Source organism: Lissotriton helveticus, chromosome 5_1, assembly GCF_964261635.1.
Source record: "Lissotriton helveticus chromosome 5_1, aLisHel1.1, whole genome shotgun sequence".
Taxonomy (NCBI): domain Eukaryota; kingdom Metazoa; phylum Chordata; class Amphibia; order Caudata; family Salamandridae; genus Lissotriton; species Lissotriton helveticus.
This window is the reverse complement of record NC_136065.1, coordinates 1,890,686,616-1,890,709,889: the sequence shown is the minus strand read 5'-3', so window position 1 is coordinate 1,890,709,889 and position 23,274 is coordinate 1,890,686,616. Positions and strand designations below refer to the sequence as shown.

The following is a 23,274-nucleotide window of genomic DNA, read 5'->3' as shown; positions in this document are numbered from 1 at the left end:
GGGTCTAAACCCAGATTGGGACTGGTCCAGTACTTCAGTGGATTCAATGTATTTAGACAATTTGTTGTTGACGTGTTTTTGAACAATTTTGCCTAAAAACGGGAGCAGGGAGATGGGTCTGAGGTTAGCTAATTCTTCCCAAGGGGTAGCTGTGTTTTTCCTCAGCGGTTTCACCAGAGCCTTTTTCCATCCTTTGGGAACCTGTCCCGTACTTAACGAAAGATTGATTATTTGCTGGATAATGGGTCCCAGAGCCGCAGCCAGGATGGGCATGATCCGTGCAGGGATGGTGTCAGTAGGGGATCCACTCTTTATCATAGAGATGTTTCCTATTACTTCCTCCATGGATATGGGGGGGAAGGCAGAGAGGGAGTGCCTACTCGGCTTTTCTGGATCCAGGTTTACGATGAGATCATTATCAGCGGTGTTCTGATAATTCAGGAGTGCAATTTTATTATAAATGGCATCTATTTTCTGGTTAAAGAACTGAGAGATGTTGTCACAGAGTTTTTGTGACGCTACTTCTGCACTTTCACATGCGATGGGTTTAAAAAAAGTCTCTAAAATCTGGTAAACAGTTTTAGGATTGTTACCAGCTGCTAATAGTTGCGACGCAATGTGATTTTTCCTTGCTGCTCGGATGGCTTTGTGGTATAATTTCTGAGAACTTTTGTATGATTGTTTGTCCTGCTCTTGGCGTGATGCCCTCCATTTCTTCTCCAGTTTTCTGGTGGTTTGTTTGAGCACTCTAAGGTTCTCTGAAAACCAGATTTCCTGTTTATGTGCAGGTCTGGGCTTAAAGGTTTTTAATGGAACAATGCTATCTATAGTTTTGAGGAGAGTTTCCTCGTATGTCTGTAGGGCATTGTCAATGTTCTCTTTCTCATTTAAAATTGGTGCCACAAATTTTTTGTTAAAATCTTGTTGGGTCAGCTTATGCCAAGGTCTTCTTTTATTTGCTAGGGTGAGGTTTCCGTTTCCACATGAGATAAGAGTGGGAGTATAGAATTCTATTATGAAGTGGTCAGTCCATTCCACTTGATAGGGGGATCTACATTCGACCTGCAGGGAGTTAGTTAGAATTAGGTCTAGCGTGTGTCCTGCCTGATGAGTGGGTTCATCATTGATAGGCTTTAGACCCAAAGTGGCGAGGTCTGACAGCAGTGTCTGAGCTTCACTGTTTAGATCCAGCTCACTGTGGATGTTAAAATCTCCCAAAAGAAGGAAGTCAGAGTCTTCATGTATGTGGGGTGCTAATGTTTCCATCAGAGTGATAGATACATTTGCACATGGCCCAGGGGGGCGGTATACTAATGCTCCCTTTCTGCAGGTTTTATTCGAAGTATGGATTTTAAAAACTAGTACTTCTAGGTTGGGGGTACAGATTTCATCCAACACCGTTATGTTAGTTTCCTGTTTATGGACAATTGCTACCCCTCCGCCAACTTTAATAGGACGGTCCATCCTGACAATTTTGTACCCTATAGGGATTCCCAGTGTTATGGCAGGGACGGAGTGAGGTTTAAGCCATGTTTCAGTCAAGAAGCATAGTTCCGGGTGATGTGAATTGATCAGGTCCCATACTTCAGTAAAATGCTTCGGTAGGGATCTTATATTACATAGCAGATTTTTAGTTTTAAGGGGAGTGTTATTCTTCGCATTTCCCATATAGTGAGGGTTAGAGTCCCTATGTTTCCTACCAAGGGGACGCTGCTTAGCGGTTGCGGGAGAAATGTTACGAGCTACCGCTGCTGTTGTGAATTGCGATTTACATAGTCGGCATGAGAAAGGGCCTTCTATGTTGTGTTCCGCCTCGGTTGGGCAGAACGTTGGTGAAGACTTTAGTATCTCTAATAGTATCTGAGGGGTATACGTTAGCTGTCCGCCTGCGTGTCCCTCCATAGCCTCAAGCCCCTAGCCCCGTCCTGTCGCGGACGGGCGCAGACGGGCAGGTCTTTGGCTTGTCTTCGGCGCTGGTAGAGGCGCCCCACTGCGCGCTAGCACTGCGCGCTTGTGGCCGACGAGGGCTATATAGCCTTATGGGGAGGAGAGCTGCAGCGCTGATCGCTCGCCTTCCTGGGAGTGTCTTGCTCTTGCCTGCCCCGCCCTCCGCTCAACGGTATAGGCTACCGAGTCGGACCGGGGCGGGCAGGCTTGAGTATTGAGCCAAGACAGCAACAAAATGCCGTGGGAGCCCCTCTGAGCCCTGTCAGGCGCTGGTGAGTTAAAACGGGTGGTTTTTAAAATTCTTACATCAATTCTAAAAACAATCAGTGCAAGTAGGTCCACACTTTAAAATTATCACATCAATTTTAAAATGAAAATACGGGGTCAGTGCTGGGGCATATTAAAATTAGTTGTCAATTTTAGCAGTAAGTAAGTTAGAGCGCCTTGTGACAGCGCTTCTGCTCAAATACCAATATAGGCGCCAAGCGGGGTGGGGAGATGCTGCCACCGTCGTCCCTTACCGCCAGGAACCCCTGCCTCCTCGTTGCCTATATAGCCTTATGGGGAGGAGAGCTGCAGCGCTGATCGCTCGCCTTCCTGGGAGTGTCTTGCTCTTGCCTGCCCCGCCCTCCGCTCAACGGTATAGGCTACCGAGTCGGACCGGGGCGGGCAGGCTTGAGTATTGAGCCAAGACAGCAACAAAATGCCGTGGGAGCCCCTCTGAGCCCTGTCAGGCGCTGGTGAGTTAAAACGGGTGGTTTTTAAAATTCTTACATCAATTCTAAAAACAATCAGTGCAAGTAGGTCCACACTTTAAAATTATCACATCAATTTTAAAATGAAAATACGGGGTCAGTGCTTGGGCATATAAGGATGTTGGGGGGTTGTGGGTTAGAGTTGTATGTGTTGTTAAGAGATGGTCGGCTCTTAGAGGTCGGCTTGGTGGGCTACCACCAGAGGGTGAGGGAAGTTATTTAGATCACGATGGGTGGGGGAGGCAGGGTCATTATGGGTGGAGAAGGGGGCAGATATAACGGAGGAGGAGCTTGAGTTATAATGAATGTCGGGTTTTGAATGGTTGATATCCTGTATGAACTGAGATGGCGGGTAGGTCGGGCTGGGATGGTCTTTAGATGAACTGCGTTTTTTTAGCATTGGGAATAAGGAGTCAAAGTAATGTAGGTTGAATTAATTGTCTTGGATCAAGATATTTCCGTTCTTGTAGATGGTTATAGTGGCTTTGGCCTTGAAGGTGGGAGAGTTGGCGATCGTCATTTTTCGTCCATGTGGGATGTTGGTTGACTTAGTAATGTGAAGGAGGTTGGTTAGGGTTGTGCACCATTTCACCAGCCGGGGAGTGTGGAAGAGAAGATTGGTTTTCATTATCCTCTTGGTGGTGCTGTAGTAGATATCAGTGATTAGAGTGTCAGGATGTTGTTCGATTAGTTAATAGGTAATTTAGTAGATAATAGCCACAAGGCGCCCAAACCACACACGCTCAGAACATCAAACTAGCATTTTGTACAACTTCCAGCTATAACTCTGGCAGTGCTGGCTATTCCCGCGGCTTGTCCATCACTCAACAGCAACCCTATTCCCACCATGCTCCTCAAACCCCCACGACCAGATGTTATGGTGTTTCGCACTTCCACTTACCAGGGTGTTTTCTCAACATCCTGTTGGATGTACCATTTATCTAGATTGATCTAGCTCCTAGTGCCCAGCTGGAGCCTCATAATAGGTTTATTCCAATACAGCCTTTCCTCAGGAAGGTCGTACATCTCCTTTACCCCTGTAAACGGTCTGTCGTTATGCAAAGAGAAAAGACCCACAAGCAGAGGCCAGATACCAACCAAGAAACAAAAGCACCGATCGAGACTCAAATGAACCTGCCTTCTAGGGTGGAATCGCCCCCACAGTGGCCTCTAAAGCAGAGGGCTGGCAAAGCCAAGTTGAAAAGCAACTAATAACAGTGTGCTATTGTTCCAAACAAAGACCATAATTGTCTCCATTATTTTGATTTAAACTCCGGATTTCCGGAAGCAGAAAGTCCTGGAAGCCCTGATGTGACACCATCAATATATAGGAGCCAGAGGCGAGCTGCTGGGTCTCACCCTTGTCTGGGAAAGAAAAAAATTTGATCTGCTCCTCTAATAACAGAATATCAGCACAGGTCCAGGAAGGGTTTGGCCACGAAAATAATAGATACAGTTTCCAAAATTTCTTGCCAGGCAAGACCACTACCATAACAACAAAGCTATGCTGAAATGCCAGGCGCGGCACGGCTCAGGTGCATCAAAACAAATACAGGATCCAAAGAAAACAATACAACTTTTCTAACACGTTACACAATTTCCAGATGTATTTTTGTGAACTCGTATATGTATATGAATATGTTCATGACCGTCCTGCACCACATATTTGATATGTTAAGTAGAAGTTATTGCGCCCATTCTCACTCTATGCAACACCCATGTTTATTCTTGGTCAAGCCCCACGCACCTTTCTACCTGGTTTTCAATATTTCAAACAATGCACCCAACTTGTCCAGACAGGCTCAAACTACAACCAACTATATCACCCATACACCCAAAGGGAGTCCAGGAACCCAATGAAAATTGGAGCGCTCCATTACTTAATCATGCTTCCTTTCCTCTTGTGGTACAGCAATGCTATGGAATAACTTATGTTAGAAAGACATTTCCAGTTCAAGGCATTACTCTATAATTGTTTCTCTGTGAAAAGAAATTAAAAATCACTTCCACTTTAGAAATAAATGAAAAAACTCATCACTATCTATAGCAGGCAGTGCACTTTCAATGTTGTAATGCTTGTTACTTTCTGTGCGAAGAAAGTATTTACCAGGCTGGACAGGAGCTCATTACTTATGGTAGAACACAACTTTTAAGCAATCAAACATTAAATTCAGCGATGGAAAACCATTTGCAAATATATAATATTTTATTATTAAAAAAACAAAACATGGAGTAGCAGATTAACGATCAGGAGCTACTTGTTCAGGAAAAAAAAACATTTGAAAATAAAATTGCACAGGGATAAAACAATTCATTTACCTATTTATACAAACAGCGCCACCAAAAATGACATTATAACATCTTAACACTATTGTATTTTAAATATGTTTTTCTTTACGATTCAGGCCTTGCCTGGAGTAAAGGTGCACATATCGATGTGGCATTTTTTTTTTGTGTACAACATTTCTTTTCCCATAATGTGTGTGGCCTAACCCAAGATTTATGAAGCAGTGTTTATTTCCCCTATTTCAGAAAGTATACACTTATTGGGATACATCAGGAAATGTTATGCCCCTACATAAATGATAATGGCACCCCTTTCCGCCCTCACCTCCTTCCCCAATTCACCAGTCCTGTATGCGAGATATCAGATCTTGTCTAGTAATAATGGCTTTAGGACATTAATTTAAACCAACCATTTTTTTGTGGTTTGTGGTCCCAAAATGCACAATGAATTTTCAAAAAGGATGAAAATCTCATAGTTGAAACTGAGTTAATCAGGAAGACTTCAATGCATTTCAGATAAGGATGAGTAGTTTGTGGGATATTTAATAGGTGGGATCCCTTCTTCCAATTATTCCGATATCAAGAAAGTAGCAATGTCACTTGGTGTCAGAAGATTCAAACCTGGTAGTAGGAAGAGTTTGCCTTACACAAGATTGCACTCTCTCAGACAGAATAATTTGAGACTCATCAGAACCATAGCCCTTCAAAAAAAGTTCTTCAGTGAGGCTGGAAATCAGTGAAGAAATGCTTAGTGCTGTGCAATGTTAGTGACCAAATTGCTGTGCTTTGATCTTTCTGTTTACCTCCCAAGATCCACTCCAATGTACATGGTGAATTTCAGACTTTTCTACTGAGTTCATGGGTGGGCTTGTAAAGGACAGATATAATAAGGTTTTATCCTGTAACTGAAGCATGTAATACAGAAGTACAACCGAAAGAATCCAAACCCACGATCTATTCAGCCAACCTAGCACAATGTTGATGCGCGACAGATGGGATAACCACATTCTGTGTGTATCAAAGCACTATTTACAGGGAAGAACTAAGACTAATAGCCAACTGATAAGTCCCAATGATAAGCTATTAAGAACCTGATGTTTTGCCCTCATGAAGCGGTATGTAGTCCGAACCCAAGTACTGTCATGAGTATAAGTATGCACTCTGACTTCTTAAATTACACATTAAAAACTGTAATTTGATGCAATATCAGGGAGCTGTGTAAAAGAATAGCCCCACGTCAATGCCCAGAGATACTGGTATAGGTTTGTAAATAGGAGTGGTAGGATAATTGGCAGCTCTCCATACTAATAACTAGGACATAGACACATGTCTGCACCATGTTGCTGAATGTGCTCACTTTAGGATAGCCACACATTTAGACAGTACGAGATACTGTCGTTACTTTTTCTTTCAAAGCACTTCACCATAACAGCCTGAAGGGCAATCTTAAAGTGCTGAATTGTTGGATAAATCTCAAGGTTTGGATAAAACTGCTCAAAACTGATAATATATTTCTGTTCTGCTGCCAACAGTGATGTCATCGACCACCTCTGTGGGTATGTTTGATTACATCACAAGCAGCTAGCAGAACAGAAACAAAGAAACAATAAAAAATCGGAGCTAGGAAGTGTGAAAAGAGTATTTCGTTTTGAGAAAATTGCCTAGAGCCAGGAAAATTCACTAGGAATAACAAAGTGGTGGTGGGTAGATAAACTGACTGATCTAGCCAATTCTCGTTCTTCGATGAGTGACCAATGGGCATCATGGGGAGGAGAAAAATGCATAGAAATTATTACCACAAGCTGCTTTTTTATATATGTGAAAATAAATATCTTAATCCTAATTGAAATACCTTCACCCAGTTTGGGAGCAAGTCAAATTCCAGCTTGGTTCTTTTTTTGCTCTTTTTCTACCTGTTTGTTTTAAACATCCCTCCACTGCAAAATGAATTCATGTCCAAAATATGAAACTTGGTCCAGTCACCCATAACCTCTTCCCTTTTGCAAAATTAGTTTATCTCCACAGAAATATCAACCTGGCCGGTTTTTTAGACAAAGATAATATCTAGTGGTTCACATAGTTCTACAGAAAAGGTATGATTTTTGATCCATGCACATATTATAATGCAATCTATGTTCAGCAGTTTACATGGTGATCAGTAACCCGCCACACACAACTGCTTTGCTTGAAGCACACAGTGGCTGGTATCAGTGAAAGTGGCTTCTCTAGGCCATGCTCATCCGCAATGCTCCAGACTGGATCCCTTTCAGACGGTAAAACCTGTAAGGGGAGTGGTGAGGCTCAGAGCACAACCAGGATGAGCATTTTCTTTAAAATGCATGAAAATTGAAACAACCTGGTGACTTTTGCACGTGTACGTATTTTCTTGATTATTGCCATGGTCTACAGGGTTGTACGCTTGAGAGAAGGCAGGAACGAGTAAAAGATAGTCTAATCAGCCCAGCTTACAAGATCTCAATTTTCCAATCTTAAACACACTGCATGGTCTGTAATTTAGCTCGAACATAGAAAAGGGCCCAATTTTCTTACCAGGGTCCAGGCTATAATCCAGTATTTTGGTTTTAATTCCCTGAAGAATAGTACTATAAATGTTAAGGCTCTACAGCACATCCAAGTAAGAGACATTACTTAAGTATACATCCCCAGGTTGTTTCAATGGCGTTTTCATACCTTTCCATATTTTAGTCTTCAGTACAGACAAAATGCAGTGCAGCACATACACTACATAAGGATGGATACCGAACCAGAAGATGTGCAGGAGGATAACTCTGAATGGAATGCAGGCTATGCCTTGTTCACAGAATTCATCCTCTTCAAATATAACTATGAAAACTCCCTGATAACCCCCTAATCCTTACTAATGCTTCCTCTAATCATCATTAGTTGAAGAGATTTGATGTGGCATAACTGGAGGGAAGGAATTCTTCTTAAATTAGAAACACAATATTACATAGTATTAGTATTCACCACTATGGAGAAACCAGTATTTAAATATTTTCTTTTTTAAATTGCTCCAATTTCCCGATTTAGGTCAGGACGAAGTGAGGTTTTTGGGATGGTGGACATGCCAATTTGTGACTGAGCATAGGTCGCATGCTGAGACCAAGGCCAAATCCAAGATGCTCTTTCTGTGGAATGAGGGGTGTCAAATAATCTTAAACTATAGTACTTTGGCTGAGGAAGAGCCGCTATCCAAGATGGAAGGTTGCCAGCTATAGCACAAGGAGTCAGTCGTCAAACCATAAATAGTGATAAAGGCAAGAGGGAAGGCTCAGGGCTACTACTGCACACTGCAAGTGACTGCAGCATGTTAACAGTTAGGGTGGGCACTTGAGTAGGGACCGAGGGACACATCACCCTACCAATGTTATTTAATTAATTTAATAAAAAAAATATTTTCTGAAGTTGGACAAAACGTAGTCCTCAAGCGTGCCAATGCCCCACGAGAGACAGAAAAAGCACCTGACAAACAGGCAGTTGCCACCCGCTGCCTTTCAGGAGTCGCCTGCGTCCATTTCCATTAAGTCTACTAAGGCGGTTGCCTTAGTGATACTGGACTTCGCATATCATGCAAGATTGCTGGAATTGAACCTCACCACGTCGTAGAACCACCAAAATGTGCAGAAAGCGCGACGTGTCCTTGTAGCATACGTAAAGAAGTGTAAATAACAAGGGGAGACAGAATAAAAAGCTCATTCTTTCTGTTAAAGCCCAAATCCCACAAGCCAATGTAAATCACATGGATTGAAATTGAAAGGACTTCCCTACCTCACCAAGATACCTCACCTCTTTGGTCTCCATCCGAATCAGCATTGGAGACTAACGAATGTGGGCATGATGGACAACAGCCGGATATGTAAGCTTAGAAAGCGACCTCTTTTTAGCCCTCGTTTATGTATTATTGTGACTCTAAACTGAGTTTGATCTGGGTGTGGGGGAAGCCCTGATGTAACAGTACTGAAGAGATTTAAAAAATCCACTCACTTCTCTATATTTTTACTGCTGGGAATAATATTCCTTAACATTGAAATATTCTCAAGGTGAACACACTAGAAGAGCCTCAGTGGTAAGGAAGGTAACTGCTTTGACAAAGTACTTGTTTGTGTTCTTTCAACAGATGTGGTTAGCGTACAACTACAAGGAGTGTGCAGTATAGCTGAGCAAACCACAATTATGCATGTACCCCATCTGTTATGCGTAGGCTAACTGAGCGTGCACCACAATGGTGCACATACAGCAGTGGTGAGCATACAAAAGTGAAAAGCATACAACAGTAGAAAGCATCTAATAGCGTTTTAGCTACAACATTGGTGAACTTTCAGTGAAAACAACTGGACATGCAAGTGATGACATTGCTGGCATCCCGGACAAGGTGAAAGAGCATGTGTTTGGGGCGTACAATTCTGAAATAGGAAAATTAGCAATCTGAGAAACAGAACAAAGAAATCTGGAAACGGAAACCTAGGTCGCCATTTGGGACCATGGGATGGTGACCCGTCCCTTCTGGCACAATACCTACTGCGGTATTTGTTGCTAAGAGCTTTTAGGTGCTGTGCCTTCTGAAGAGGTACAATGGGCTAATATAGCCAAAACAGCCATCATTGGCAATTTTCAGAGTATTACTGCTTAATAGCATGCCTTGGGCAACTGCTGCTCATGGGAACCAATATTTTCACTTATTCTTGACTGAATTTCATAAACAAAAGTCTTTGTGGATTGTTAACACAGGCAATAAAACCATGTAAAGTTCTGAAGAGCTAGCTGTCTGTGCGACAAGCCACGACCCACTTTTGATCATTCAGGTAAAACACTGGCCTTGTGGTCCAGGCATATGCAGTTCGACACTGAATCACTGCTGTTCCCTTTGAAGCCTTCTCAAGGTCAGATGAACTTGCTGGAGTGGCCACTCATCCAGTGGCAAAATGGCCGCCCTGGCGCACCCTCCCACCCCCCCTATTCAGACGACCCTGAATCTAGGGTATTCCAAGATGCCACAAAAGCCGACTAGGCAGCAGCCTCATTAGCAACGGGCATCTAAATCAGCGAGGCACTTGTGGTCTGTCCCCCAACGCTTCCAGCTGCAGTGCTCTCTGCTAGCACAGCCAGATGTTTGGTCCACCTTTGGTTCAGTCTGAGGTACAGAAACCATATTGGACGAGGTGCTCAGCAGACAAGCTCTTGCTGGATCTCCTGCAAGGCTGGGAACTGGAGACTCCTCACCACTTTCAGGTCAGTCTCTCGTTTGTCCAAGCCCTCTAGCTGTCGGCAAGGGCAGTGCACTGTGTAGGACGCCATGAGGACCAGTTCGTCGGAGGCCACCGCGTCAGTCGGTTTACTCTCTGGCTCCTCCAGGTCAGCTTCCTTCAGTGGTGTGGCCAATTCCAGGGAAGTGCAGAGCCAAGGATGCCGGAGGCACTGTTCAGCTTTCGCCCTTTTCCTGTAGAGGTAGATATAATGTGTTAAGTGGAGGAAATTTTTTGCAGATACCCATCGTAGAGACCACACTGATACAGAAGCCACCAAACATCACTTTTAATATCCTTCGCAACACCAGATATGAAACTGCTTAAACCTCCAGGTCCAACCTGCCGGGTGGTGCTTTGTGGCACCATATTGCACGATTTGGCTTGATTTCTTTCAGTAGAGTTAGTTTAATTCGCCCACGAAGACAAAATACTAAAAAAATATGTTTGCAACTATAAAACAGCATTAACTGCTGCAGAAAAATATGGGGGAAAGTAGCACACCCTTACTATAGGGCTAAACAGCATCCATGGGCTAATTACCATTAAACAGGCTGAAAATCTGAAATGGCCCTCACGATTCCACACCGTCTCTTCAAACCACTGGGATGTGGTATGAGCTGCAACTCTTGGTGGGAAGGTACATTACACAGAGGGCAGTGTCACGCCTACAGCTCCTCATTGTTTTGTCCATAAGACAACAAAGTGACACTCAATTTCAAAGTATTTTTACATGTTTAATTCTTATAAAACCGCAATTTTCACGTTTACAGCTTAGTTCTCAACAAGATTCCAGCTGCTATCATATTTTGTATTTGTACTTCTAGAGCAGATTGTAACCACCAACCACTGACCTTCAACAACTGAAACTTTCTCCCTCCCCGCCCGAGACCACCACTTCAACAGGGAAGATGTAGGACAAGGAGTTACCTGGGGTTCTTGATGAGCAGCGATTTGATGAAGTCCACTGCAAGGTCAGTGATGCCCTCGAAGATGTCAGGACCATAGTGGATGTTCAACTGGGAAATGTTCAAGAAGGTCTCCTGCTTGTCACCGCCGAGGAAGGGAGACTCGCCCGTCAGCATGACATAGGTCAGGACACCAATGCTCCTGTGCGGTGAAAGATGGACAAAAGCATTAGAACATTTGCAAAGAGGCAGAAGAGGTGGTCTGTCAAACATGGCAGTGCAGAAGAAATTGTAAAAAAGAGCAATGCAGAAAATAAACAACTAGCAGTGAAAATAAGAACTGCTGTTAGATAGGTTAATGGAAGGGACATAGTCCTACACTGTATGCTTAGCAGTGATCAGTATGTTACACCAGAACGTGATTTTAGTTGTTTTTAGGATATTGCACTTAAGGGTGGGAAAGAGCAGTAAAAAAACGAGCGCGCGTGTGAGATAAAAGTGTGAGGGCATGTTGAACCCAAAGGACATGCCAAGAAAGTATTACAGAACTGAGTCAATAAGAGATGGAAAGACATTGGAAAAGTGCGAAAGACAGGGAAAAGTGTGAACAAATGGAAAGAGAAATGAGATAGTAAAGAAGATGAGAAAATGAGCACACAAAAAAAGAAGCGAGGAAAAGGGGCAATAATAGTGAACTGTGGTCACACACGGGAAAGCGCGCGTTGCTGTCATGTAATTCTATGTCATAAGGATGATTTTCATTCAAACATGGGTTTTATTTGACAAAGCATGCTGGGATGTTTAGGCCAAACTGTAATGAGACAAGTCTGCAAGTTCTCAAAGGCATTGTTCTACTTGCTGAAAATCCAAGACTAGTTAAAAGTTCAACTCATGACCACAGTTCAGCTGACAGAGAAAGGCAGCTTGTGATAGTGCTTCGAAGCAACCACTACGTGGTGTGTGTTATATGGAGCCTAGAAGGCACATCTGTAGAGCACACGGCTGCCATTAGCGGTTTCTTGGCTATAGACAGATACTGCAGTACTGGTACTAATTTAATCTACTTGGAACACTGAGACGCGAAGTGTACCCGCTGGGATTTGAACCCGTGACCCTGAGGACTAACACCGCTTCCTGGAGTGGAGGCATTACTAAACCGAGTCAATAGAACCATTTAGAACATGGCTACGGGCCAGCACACAGCTTTGCTGTCTTGAAGACAAACTAATATTTAGGTATTTGAACGAAATACAGTTTAGGTCACAGAACAGTAAGGAGGTCTAATTATTTGCCCCCAGATGGTCCTGCCGGGTCATACAGAGTGGACTCTCTTCCCCGGCTATGGCGAGCCAGGCTCCCGTGCTAGTGGTCACTTCCGGTACTGGGAAGCTTTGTTCCCATGCTCCTCTTCCTCTTCTCTGGTGCTGGAATGCCAGGAATGTACAAAGATTCCTCTGGGATAGGGGCAGCCTGCCTGCCCCCTCCGGCAGGAATCCGGAGCATGTGCGCCTTCAGCAGGACAAATTGTTCCATTGCCCCGGGACGCCGAGCCACCCCGGCTTGCAAAGCCAAGCCCGGGGCTTCCATTTTAAGGCAAGGAACATCAAAAACCAAAGGGGCGGAGCCACCACTAATCCCGTATAACGCAATACATTGGCGAATCCATTCTTCGGGTTTTAGATTTCTGAGCTACCAATTCTTTTTTTGTTGTTCTTTGAACGATTTATATTGGAGTGCCGCCTATGTGTGTATTGCAATGCGGTGCTTTGGCAGTCGCGTACCGTCTCAAATTCTGGGCAGGGACTTTTAACAATATCGGGGGTCATGGGCCAAACGTAATTTCGGGGGGCCGGGGGTCCCGTTTGGAACAGCTTTAAATTTATGATCTAATTTCAGCTTTCATGCCCTCTTTGTCCAGGTTCATTGGCCTAAATTATTTTTCTCCCCCAGCTGTTTTCATGAATTTCATACAGCAGCAGCTCACTAACATTATTGCAAATAATCTTTGTGATCCCCTTCCCATTTCTCATACGCGAGCTTTGATCTAAAAGAAACTTTTTTATGCATGTTAAATGGTGTGGATGAACATTTCTATGCAAAATGTCTGTAATAGAATCCCAGACATCAACCACATTAAAATACATTAAAGGAAAATGGTATTTTAAACGAACATTTTCAGAATTCTAACTCGTGACCTGCTGGATGCAGAGAATGCTCTGCACCGGGAGCACGTCAGGAGCCCACGGATCTATTTTGTCACCTCAGGGAGTCCGTAGAAAGTGGGGACTGGGCTGCCAGTGACACATTCCAAGGAATCAGTAGGGTTTCTATGCAATTACTGTGCTCAGTGAACAGTAAAACTGGGTAACTGGACATATTTCAACTGATAAGAAAAAAGTCTTAAAATAACCCAATGGAGGGTTAAATCGCTCCTGTCTGAAATGTTAGGACAGTGGACGGGGACACTTTGGGGTACGCAAAGCCTACTCTGGGGGTTTGGAGTTGTTTAGAAAATTAAAAAAATAATAACAGATTATCAGAGTGTGTATACATGAATAAGCAAAATGTAAAATTTTAAAACCTTCTGTGAATGTGCAGACATTTTAAAATAGAGGTTAAAAATTACGCTGGTATCCTCAGATTGTTTAGTGAGACCAGTGCAAGTGCGTCAGAGTATGATATAGATGAGTGGCCTGAATTGAAATCAGAAAAGCTTCAACTCTTTAAATAAAATAACATTTACATTTTTGTATATTCGTTCGTGAATTAAATAAAATATTTTATCATTTGTGTATTGGTTAGAAGAATTGTTTTTTCTGCATTTTGTGTGTGCTATTTTGCGGTTCAAACCATTGAAAACGCTTAGGCTGGGATCCCCCTTTTACAGTAATGGATTAGTGGGGGTTCCTGGTATCCAATAACGATTCAGAGAGAGGGTCCCTTGGTTCCAGTAATGATTAGTTGGTAGCTGACAGAAGATAAAAGGTTAAGGTTAAGAACCACTAGATTTGAAATAATTATTTAAAATTCACTGATGTGTTGCTATTACTTCCCACTGAAGTCCAGAGCAGTGGGCAAACGAAGGAAAAAAGTATGAGATTCCTGAAAGGGGCTACATGACGTAAACTACAAGCAGTAGGACATGTGAATGTAACATTGTTTAATACAAAACAGACAATGAAAAATGACATACCACATATCTGTTGCTGTACTGATGGGTTCGTAATTCAAAATTTCGGGTGCTAGAAAGAAAACAGAAGACATAACAATTTTACGTTTTTTTCATTTAAAAGAAGAGGTGAAACTAGAACCGGTCGGATTAAACACCGAGGCATTTAGCTCATTTGTCAGGCATCTCATTCCTTTACTGGTGATGTTCAACTCATGTAGGCTTATTAAGTCTTATTCTGGCTGCTACATATTCTCTGGGGCTACCAATTTTTTTTCGTGACTTTACTAGCATGCATGCAGTGGTCTTTTTAGGGCTGTCAGGTCACATTTCAGCTCACACACAATATGCCAACAGTCTACCTCAGACACCACACCTAACATGTGGGTTACCACCCCAGGCTGCCCTTTTCTGCGATTTATATGGTGCTTCCTACAGCAATATTTCAGTTTCCAAGCACTACAAACAGGTGCTACTATTTCCCGCTTTATTGGTACACAATTTAAAGAGCTTGCAAGAATGGAATGTTTCGTTGGACATCTCGACAGACCCTCACTCACTACCCTTCTTCACCAGCACATTTGACATTCCAGTCTTATAAGGCCGGTCACGGTTCTCTCCTTGGGCCAGATTTCAGTCATCAATATGCTGCTTAAGCCGTTAGAGCCTCGGATCTCGTTTTATGACAAAGTCAGGATAACGTCCTTGGACCAAGGTTGCCATGGTCGTCAAACAGAACACCAACAAATGTCATCTGGCATCGGAGGGCTTACACTGCTGACCCGCATCAACCACATCTTACTGAAACATGTCAAGCCTGTCAAATCGGGTCTACTGGGCAAGTGTGGTCATGTCTGGTCCCACTGGCTCCAACATCTTTTCAGCATGGTCACATCCGTCTCAGAAGCATCTTAAGACTCGTCGGAACTTAATTTCTCGTTCTGGCAGGAGTGTCTTATTCAAGGCTTTCAAATTCTAAATTAGGCGATGACCCAAAATTTACTTTAAATTTGCAAGATTTACCAGGGCTAGTTAATCCTGGCTACTTTGCACCAACGCCGTATCTGGATACGTCAAATTTTAGTCTACCCTGCCTGATTGTTAACTCCAGCTAAATATGTTTCCTTGTGACACAAGGCTTCCCCTTCAATGGTGCTGTATGTTTTGGCGCCTGGGAGGAGAAAGGCAGTTTAACATTCACTGGTTTTGGTGGTAAAGAGGGACCACTTGCTCAAGGTGGGACTTCCTCTGTCACAATCACATGAACCGACAAGTCTGCCAGGAGACCCACACCAAAGTGATGTGTAATGTACCGAACTGGTTGATGCCTGCACCTATGGGACAGAGCTATCCCTACCTCAAAATATGGGACGACCTGCCTTATTCCAGCATTGAGAAAATTTAGAACTCCACAGCAGCATCTCCACCCTGGGAGAAAAAGAGGCCTAGGGGCGGAAACATATCGAGCCACAATAGAAACATTTTTGTAAGATGTATTCAGTGACATGAACTTATCTTCCAAAGCCAGTCTATAGGTCCTATGTAGGCAGTCCTTACAACGTGGATACCACTGTAAAGGTATTGAAAGAATAAGTTATCTTGAATAACAGAAGTAAGTGGTTTAATTTCAGCCGTTTCCCTCACCACAAATAGATTGTTCTCCCAAAAGGGGGAGAAAAAAAAATAAAACAAAAAAATAAAATAAACCCCGCAATGGCCAACCTTAATTTCTACCATTGAACTTTATTTCCTTCAACAGTTCTGGTGCAAGGGGATGTTGCACTCGGACACCTTTCTATTTTTAGAGGTCTGTGAGACTTTGATGCCTTTCAGAAATTTATTCTCATTAGATAAAACTGTTAAATAAAATGAACTTACCAACATACTCTGGCGTGCCCAGGATCTCGCGGACTTCTTTCACACTATCCACTTGCCGGGACAGCCCAAAATCCACAATTCGGATGTCACCCAGGGGATTGCTGCTCGTCAGGAGAATGTTCTGCGGCTGAAAACAAAGCCGGGGTGAGTATAACATTGTGTTCCAGGTGTGTGCAGGCTATACTATGAACGGTATGCAAAGTTGGGTATTCAGAACACAAACACGCTGTCAATCCAGCCATTTCTCGAAGCAGGCAGACCCTAATCACAGAGGTGGGGAAGTTTGGAGTAACTAGGTTCCTTCAATGACATTTTAGAAAAGATGAGCTTTGAGGGGTATCCTGAGTAGTTTAAGCTTAGTATGGACTTGATTCAGGCGGTGGGCGTAGGGGGGAGATCACTGAAGACTTCTAGAATGGCTCAGTGTCAGGCAGCGACCTTTGAACTATTCCTGTACCTCAACACAAACTCCATGGTCTAAATCTGAAAACGAAGTTTCCTGGCAAGTGGGTGGTTGGTTTTGAAAATTGCAGTATTGCACTATTACCTGTGCAGATGCTCATCTGTGAGAGTCTGGCTGCGGAGTCCGATCACTGGACTGTTTTTTGATGCCAACTTGGTTCTATTAGATTTCCTGAAAAAACAGGGATTCAAAGGTTTGGCACTGCTGGGGCTTTCAGTTGGGTATCCAAGCATGCAAGTGACTCCAGGAACGGCTCCTCCGTTATAGCGGAGGAGAGTCGCCCTGCCTGCTACGAGCGCAACAGGTACACACATGAATTAAAATGGGAATAAATTCAATTTTATTATAATGTGTTGCAGGCTCGCGCTGTTACAGCGCAAGGGCAGGGGCGGGACCGATTTGTGCAATTGCACTATTACCACAGCCCCTGACAGTGCCCGTCAGATTAGCTGGCAGTCTAGAGCTGGCCAATCTGCCCTGCGCACTTCAGAGCTGGCAATCCCAGGGCTGAAAAACAGCCAGGGGATTGCAGCCACAGGCCCCCAACCTCAAAATGAGGGCTGGGTTAGCCTGCTCCAACCGGTCCTGGAGCGGATTGGTTGGATTCGCATTGCACAAGGCAGGAAGTTCTTTCCTTTCCTGCTGGAGTCACCACTGAGGAGAGGGTCAGGACGAAATGAGACCCCAACCAGAGCCTGCGTACCAGCAAGTGCAACATATGGGGAGGTTTTTGGGCATTGCGCCCACCATATTTTAATGTTGCCGGCTGCCACCGAGTGACAGTCCCACAAACCTTTCACACGCATCGAGACTTCCCTACTAGACTACCTTGGTACGCTTCTAGTCTGGCCTAGATCATCCAATGCGGTATCCTTCTATTAGGCGCCATCCTAAAATCCTGGAATATTGAAAGGTTAAGGGGCTAGCGAGTATTCTTTCAGGCCTTTCTTATATCAGCCGCCATCCTAAAATCCTGGAATATTGAAAGGTTAAGGGGCCAGTGAGTTTTCTTGCAGGCCATCAGTGGTGTGGTAAAAGTGCTACAGGCCCTACTGAAAGCAAGGAAAATAGGCCCCATATATCACTTTTTGGATAATAAAAAAACACATAATAACCAGGGATCATTAACCTCCTGAGGATTCTGGGCCGAATTGCGACTGCCCTGCTGCACATAGGATAACTACATCCGTGTAGGCAACAACACCACGCCCCCCAGCCCCCACCAACAAAGAAGCCCAAGTCTGCCAGGCCCCCCCGTGCACACGGCTCTCGCCTCTTATATATGCATACACTTTCCACCCTATAAATGACGGGGAGGCCGTCGCGCGCTCACTGCCTCCAGCCATCCACGCGCAGGGCATGTGACTCGAACGCACAACCCGGCTCTTTCCAAGGCTCACGGGGCCGCCGCTGTTCCAAGGCAGGTCATTGTTCGTGACCCTTTCTCAAGGCTGCGTCAATTATTCATCAAGCAAAAACAGCCCCTAATCGGTTAACCATCTCGTGGCTTCAGGGCGGCAGGCCTACCCCGCCCACCCCTCTCCTAGACTCGCATTAACGTTTTATTTCCAGATAACGGCCCTTCTATTTTGGTTGACTGCACTTATGTATGAAGCCTCCCTGTCGTGATTAATGACCAGATACAAACGGCTCCACTTTCAGGCATGTTTGGTCCTGACCAGCTAGTAAATTGACAAAGATCCGGTTACACATTGGAACCGATTATTAGCGGTAGATAGATAAGTGCCCTGGGGCGTGCCCACTGCACCAGATTCAAGAACTGTGTATACCCTAGCAGAGCTCGTGCAGTTTCAATTATGAACTCAGGAAGGGTGCAAATGCACACCTACAAAGCTCATTTGAGCTTCTGCCTCTTTAGACATTTGCCCTCTTGCAAATCCTTCTTTCTTTGTACGAAAATCTTAAACAAGCATTGGAAAAGTCAATAGATCTGTAACTGCAAGACTTTAGAATGTGTCGATGCTTGTTTTGTCATTGTTTTTGCAAAATGTTATAGCTGAATAAGGTGTCAGGCGCTCATCAATCTAAATGGAAGAAAAAAGTTGGCTAAAACCAAATTTTTCTTGGCCTAAAAAAGCATATAGTGCCATAGAAGTCAGTGACACAACGGAACTACTTCATGTGTGGATGTGTTCCTCGTGAATGTGCCGAATACTGTCACTCAAGGTGAAGTTAGCCAATGGTTGAAGTGGGCTGACCCACTGCCCCATGTTCATTGCTGTAGCCCGCATACGAAAAATGTGATTGACACTATAACAGGCCAATGGATGAAGACCTATTTGAGGCTGCAAAGCTACTTTCTAAACCAGTCAAGTACACATTGGGGCATAAGGCTCCAGCAGGCCACCTTTCATCTCTGCAGGACAGATGCAAATGGAGTATTCTCCACAACCTTGCACTACTGCTCTTCATCTTCCGGCTTCCATATTTGGCAAGGTTTGGGCAGATGCGCAGGCTCAACTTGCTCTGCTCTTGGCCACTGAGCACAGACCTTCGTGAATCGGGCCCGCCACTCCCGTTAGGGAGACTGGAGCTGTTCTTAGTTAACCAAGCTCTCTTTTTAGAACAGATTTTTTTTTTCCCGAGTCATCTTCTCTTTTTGTCTTTGTGAGTGCATAGAAGTAATGTAAATGCATGAATTTGCATAACATTTTCTAGGTCAGATGTATCTCGATTATCAAAATTAGCATTCAAGTCAGACCTGAATGATATACTTGTAAAGCCACCAGTCTCGGTATCTCAGAGAGGCTTTCCGTCTATCTCCTAACTGCACTTTACGCTATCCAGCAGCAACATATTTTAAGACAGAGTTTGGCAGACAATAGGTGAGGTTTTAATACGGTTTTTTTACTGCTTCAAAAAAATTCTCTGCAGGAGGAACAATTTTGGCAGCTGCACTTTGCAAGAAGCGAGTGATTACACGGAAAAATTAAATTTAACAGGTGCAATGAGCTACATAGTCTGTGTTTGGATTATTCAAAGATTCTTTCATGGAGAGGGAAGACAGACTTAATTGTGCGGGAAGTTAGTCAGCCTTAGGAACACGCGCCCGAGGCTTCCGATTGGTTAACCTAATTAAAGGTAATGATTTAATTCCCATGAATTATGAAAAATAAATCACTGCTTTGATTACATTTCCAACTATGGGTTTTAAAACCACAGCCAGACACACACATACACTTAAAAGCTTGCAGGGCAAGATCACAGTCACAGAGCACCAAACACAAATTAGCATTTTCATTGGTAATTTTATATAGTTCCTTCAAGCAATGAATTGTTAGTTGTCTCAAATATATTCTTCGGCCCACTAATTGCGTATCATGAGATAGTTTAAAATCATGGTTTGGGGGCATGATTCGGATCAAAATGCAGAATGAGCTAACAGCATCATTAATATATCCCAAAACTCCTGCTTTGGGGGAGGCATAGGAAGTGAGCAGGGAAGGGGGGCACTGTAGTAGTCCATACACAAAATGCCAAGTTTGTGTGATTCGCAAGTACATTTTTTCTGATGATGTATAAAGTGTAGTCTACCTACCTACTTTGACATCATCTACTCACACATAACACAGAGGCAATCCTCGGGGTTCCATCATATTCCTTCCACTACTAAACATCTACTTCACCCCTTTTTCAAATCTGATAAAATCAAGACAACCTCACCTGTTACAACTATGCAGATGACACCCAAATCCTTTTTTAAAAAAACGAATAGCGCTGAAAACCGCTACAATTCACAACCTGATGACTGCCTTTTTGCCATAAACACAGATTATGAATAACCATCTAAAGCTTACTACCAGAAAGACAAAGTCTATGACCTGTGGATAATGGCAAAAGTACCAGCCTAGTGGCCTAAGGAACTCCAAACCCCGCCAAAAACATCAAGAGAAGTTAGAAACTTAGGAAAAACCATAGATTCAGACGTATCCTTGCTAACACTGTCACAAAGAGTGCCTTCTACACAATACAAACACAAAGTCGCATAGTCTCATACCTTGCAAACCAACATAAACTGCAAGCCAGTGTCATAATTGTAACATCAAAGCTTGGCTATGCCAACAATCTATACCTGGGGGCACCCTCATTCATCACATGCAAAATAAAAGTCATCCAAAATGCTGGCACAAAGCTTCTTCTCTACCTTCAGCCAAGAAAATGCAGGACTCCAGACCTGCAATCACACCACTGGCTAACTATAGCTGGAAGGGAAATGTCCAGGGCACTCTGAATAGTCCACAGTGCCTCCCAAGGAAAAGGACCGCTACAACTACAAGTTAAATTCAAGCAATACAAATGAAACCACACATCGTGCTCCAGGCTTGCACCACGTATAGTACCAACTTATCAGAAGAATTCTGTAGTAGGCACTGCTTTCTCAGTACAAACCACCAACCTCTGGAACTCACTACCCGCCAATATTAGAAGCATCCAGGAGCATATACATTCCAAAGACAGTAGAAAACATGATTATTTCCTAGGTAACTGCACCAACCACATCCCGGCAACAGAGCCCATAAATTAGTTGCACTCTCAAGCACGAGCCTCAGCTTACAACGCACGGGCTGCAAACAACTCAACCAGCAAACTGCTTTCATTGTGCAGGTAAGATAAGAAGGGCTGACCTATGGTTCACAGTGGCATTATATAGTTATGTACTTGCATATGTAGCAATTATGGGGCACAATAATATTAAAATCATTATATGCACTAGTCAGCTGCAATTTTTAACTTGTATCTCTTAAATTCACGTAATACATATAGGATCACAGCTTGGGTGTTCTGGTTCCAGAGTCAAAATACAGCCAATAGACAACATAGGTCTTTCTTAGAATGCCTGGCTTCATTAAAAAGCTCTCTCCATCCACGTCCAAAGGCGTCATTGGTTAACCTCAGGTGAAGAAAGAGCCTCCAGCGATAGGCAGAGGATAGGACAAACCACTCCATGTTCCACAACAAGATGGCCTATCAGTGCGACCGGCACCCTGATACGAGATAGGACACCCAGTCGAGAATCGGGTTTAGACCATAGTTCGGGATCATGACCCATGGCTAACTGTTGAAGTCACAAGGCTTTTTTAATTGACCATTTAGTTAAGATGCTAAATGTGACCTAGCGCCCTGAAGTAGCCATAGTCAGCATGTCAACAATATAAGAAACACCATCCCAAAACCATCAGCAGAGAGGAAGGCACTCCCCAGACATTCCCAGAACACCTGCATCAGGGCCCATCCATACCTTAAGATCCAGGTGGACCACATTGTTCTTGTGGAGGTAGGACACGCCGTTCAGGATCTGCCGGAGGAGGCGGATGACGTCCTTCTCCGTGAAGGCCTCATCGTGGTCCGCCACGCACTGGTGAAAGATCTCTCCTCCTGCAGCACTGTGAGGGAAAGGGTTACATGGTTGGTCACTGGTCACTGGGAATGACAGGTTCCTTACATACACTGAATGCCACATGCACAACAGACATTCTCCACCCAGGTGCATATGTACACAACAAAACTATTGCGTCACAGAGGCGGGCGAACTGCGATTTACAAAGGCAAACGTAAAAGTTTAAACTGCCCTATTGGGAATGTACCGCATATGCGCACTTTATAGCCGTTTGGGCGCATATGCACGACACGTTCTTCAGGTGTGTACACAAGTCTATTTTGTAAAGCTCTGTTCATCTCCAATGCCTTTCTTGGCGAAGATGACAGAGGGGTTTGTTTTCAAGCTCGTTTTTCGCGCATCTACTCGACCATGGAAAGGTGAAGGCCGCGTGGGCCTGACAGGATTCGAGCACGTGACATCACAGAGTGCACGAGAAGACTGAACCACCAGACCAGCACGTGCATATCATTTATGTGAATGAGTAGATAGGAATCGGCTATACACGCTGGGGTAGCCATCCTGTGAACGGTTTGCATTTCCAGGCAGCACAACTTCTCTATTACACATGTTTCCAAAGGTCACCCATTTCAACACAGCCTAATAAGGCAGAAGTACTTTTCCACTCTTACAAGATCACGTGTAGAAGATCCATTTGGCTGTGAATAGGTGCACAGACGCGCGTGCAAAGTGCATTTCTTAGGGGTTGTCAAAGCCAAAGTTGTCACTTTGTACGACGAGGTGCCACATTTTTAAGCCGAAAATTATCTGACCCTAGTCTACTCGTATACTCCAAGTCCAACTTCACATGTGCACAAACGTTGCATAGAATACACGCACCCTAATCCGAACCGCATGTATAAATTACATGCAGATGCCTTTTTATCAGTTCAGGACGCTGCTCCATTAAAACTCTGGTAATCTGCACCTTTACCCCCCCACCCCCACTCTAAATAAATCCTATTAGAACCCAATTTAACTGCAGTTGTCAAGGTACCCGAGGCGTGTTCAGTAACAAAACAGATCATCCGCAGAAAATAATTTAACACCAGCAGAGGGCAGGCAGAGGCAGGAAAGGGAATGGAGGCGCAGGCAGAACCCGGACTATTGTGCACGGCCGGCACCTCACCGGGACACAGGGCAGGGGTTCGCTTACTGGGTCATGGAATCATTGAGGGCGAAAGGGGGGTTGGATTCAAGACTGAA

At 44.0% G+C, this 23,274-nt stretch overlaps 1 protein-coding gene across 1 annotated transcript in view; it reads right to left on the bottom strand.

Moving 5' to 3' along the window:
• Window positions 1-4,889: 4,889 nt before the first annotated feature.
• The window catches only part of LOC144755954 (serine/threonine-protein kinase 17A-like), a 140,110-nt gene continuing 121,725 nt past the window's right edge, over window positions 4,890-23,274 (bottom strand). The window contains exons 3-7 of the mRNA XM_078645379.1: window positions 21,931-22,075; window positions 16,208-16,334; window positions 14,354-14,402; window positions 11,183-11,362; window positions 4,890-10,446 (exon numbers count right to left, since the gene is read on the bottom strand). Of these exons, the coding sequence (XP_078501505.1) occupies window positions 10,173-10,446; window positions 11,183-11,362; window positions 14,354-14,402; window positions 16,208-16,334; window positions 21,931-22,075 (775 nt within the window). The 3' untranslated portion in view covers window positions 4,890-10,172. The remainder of the gene's footprint in view (window positions 10,447-11,182; window positions 11,363-14,353; window positions 14,403-16,207; window positions 16,335-21,930; window positions 22,076-23,274) is intronic.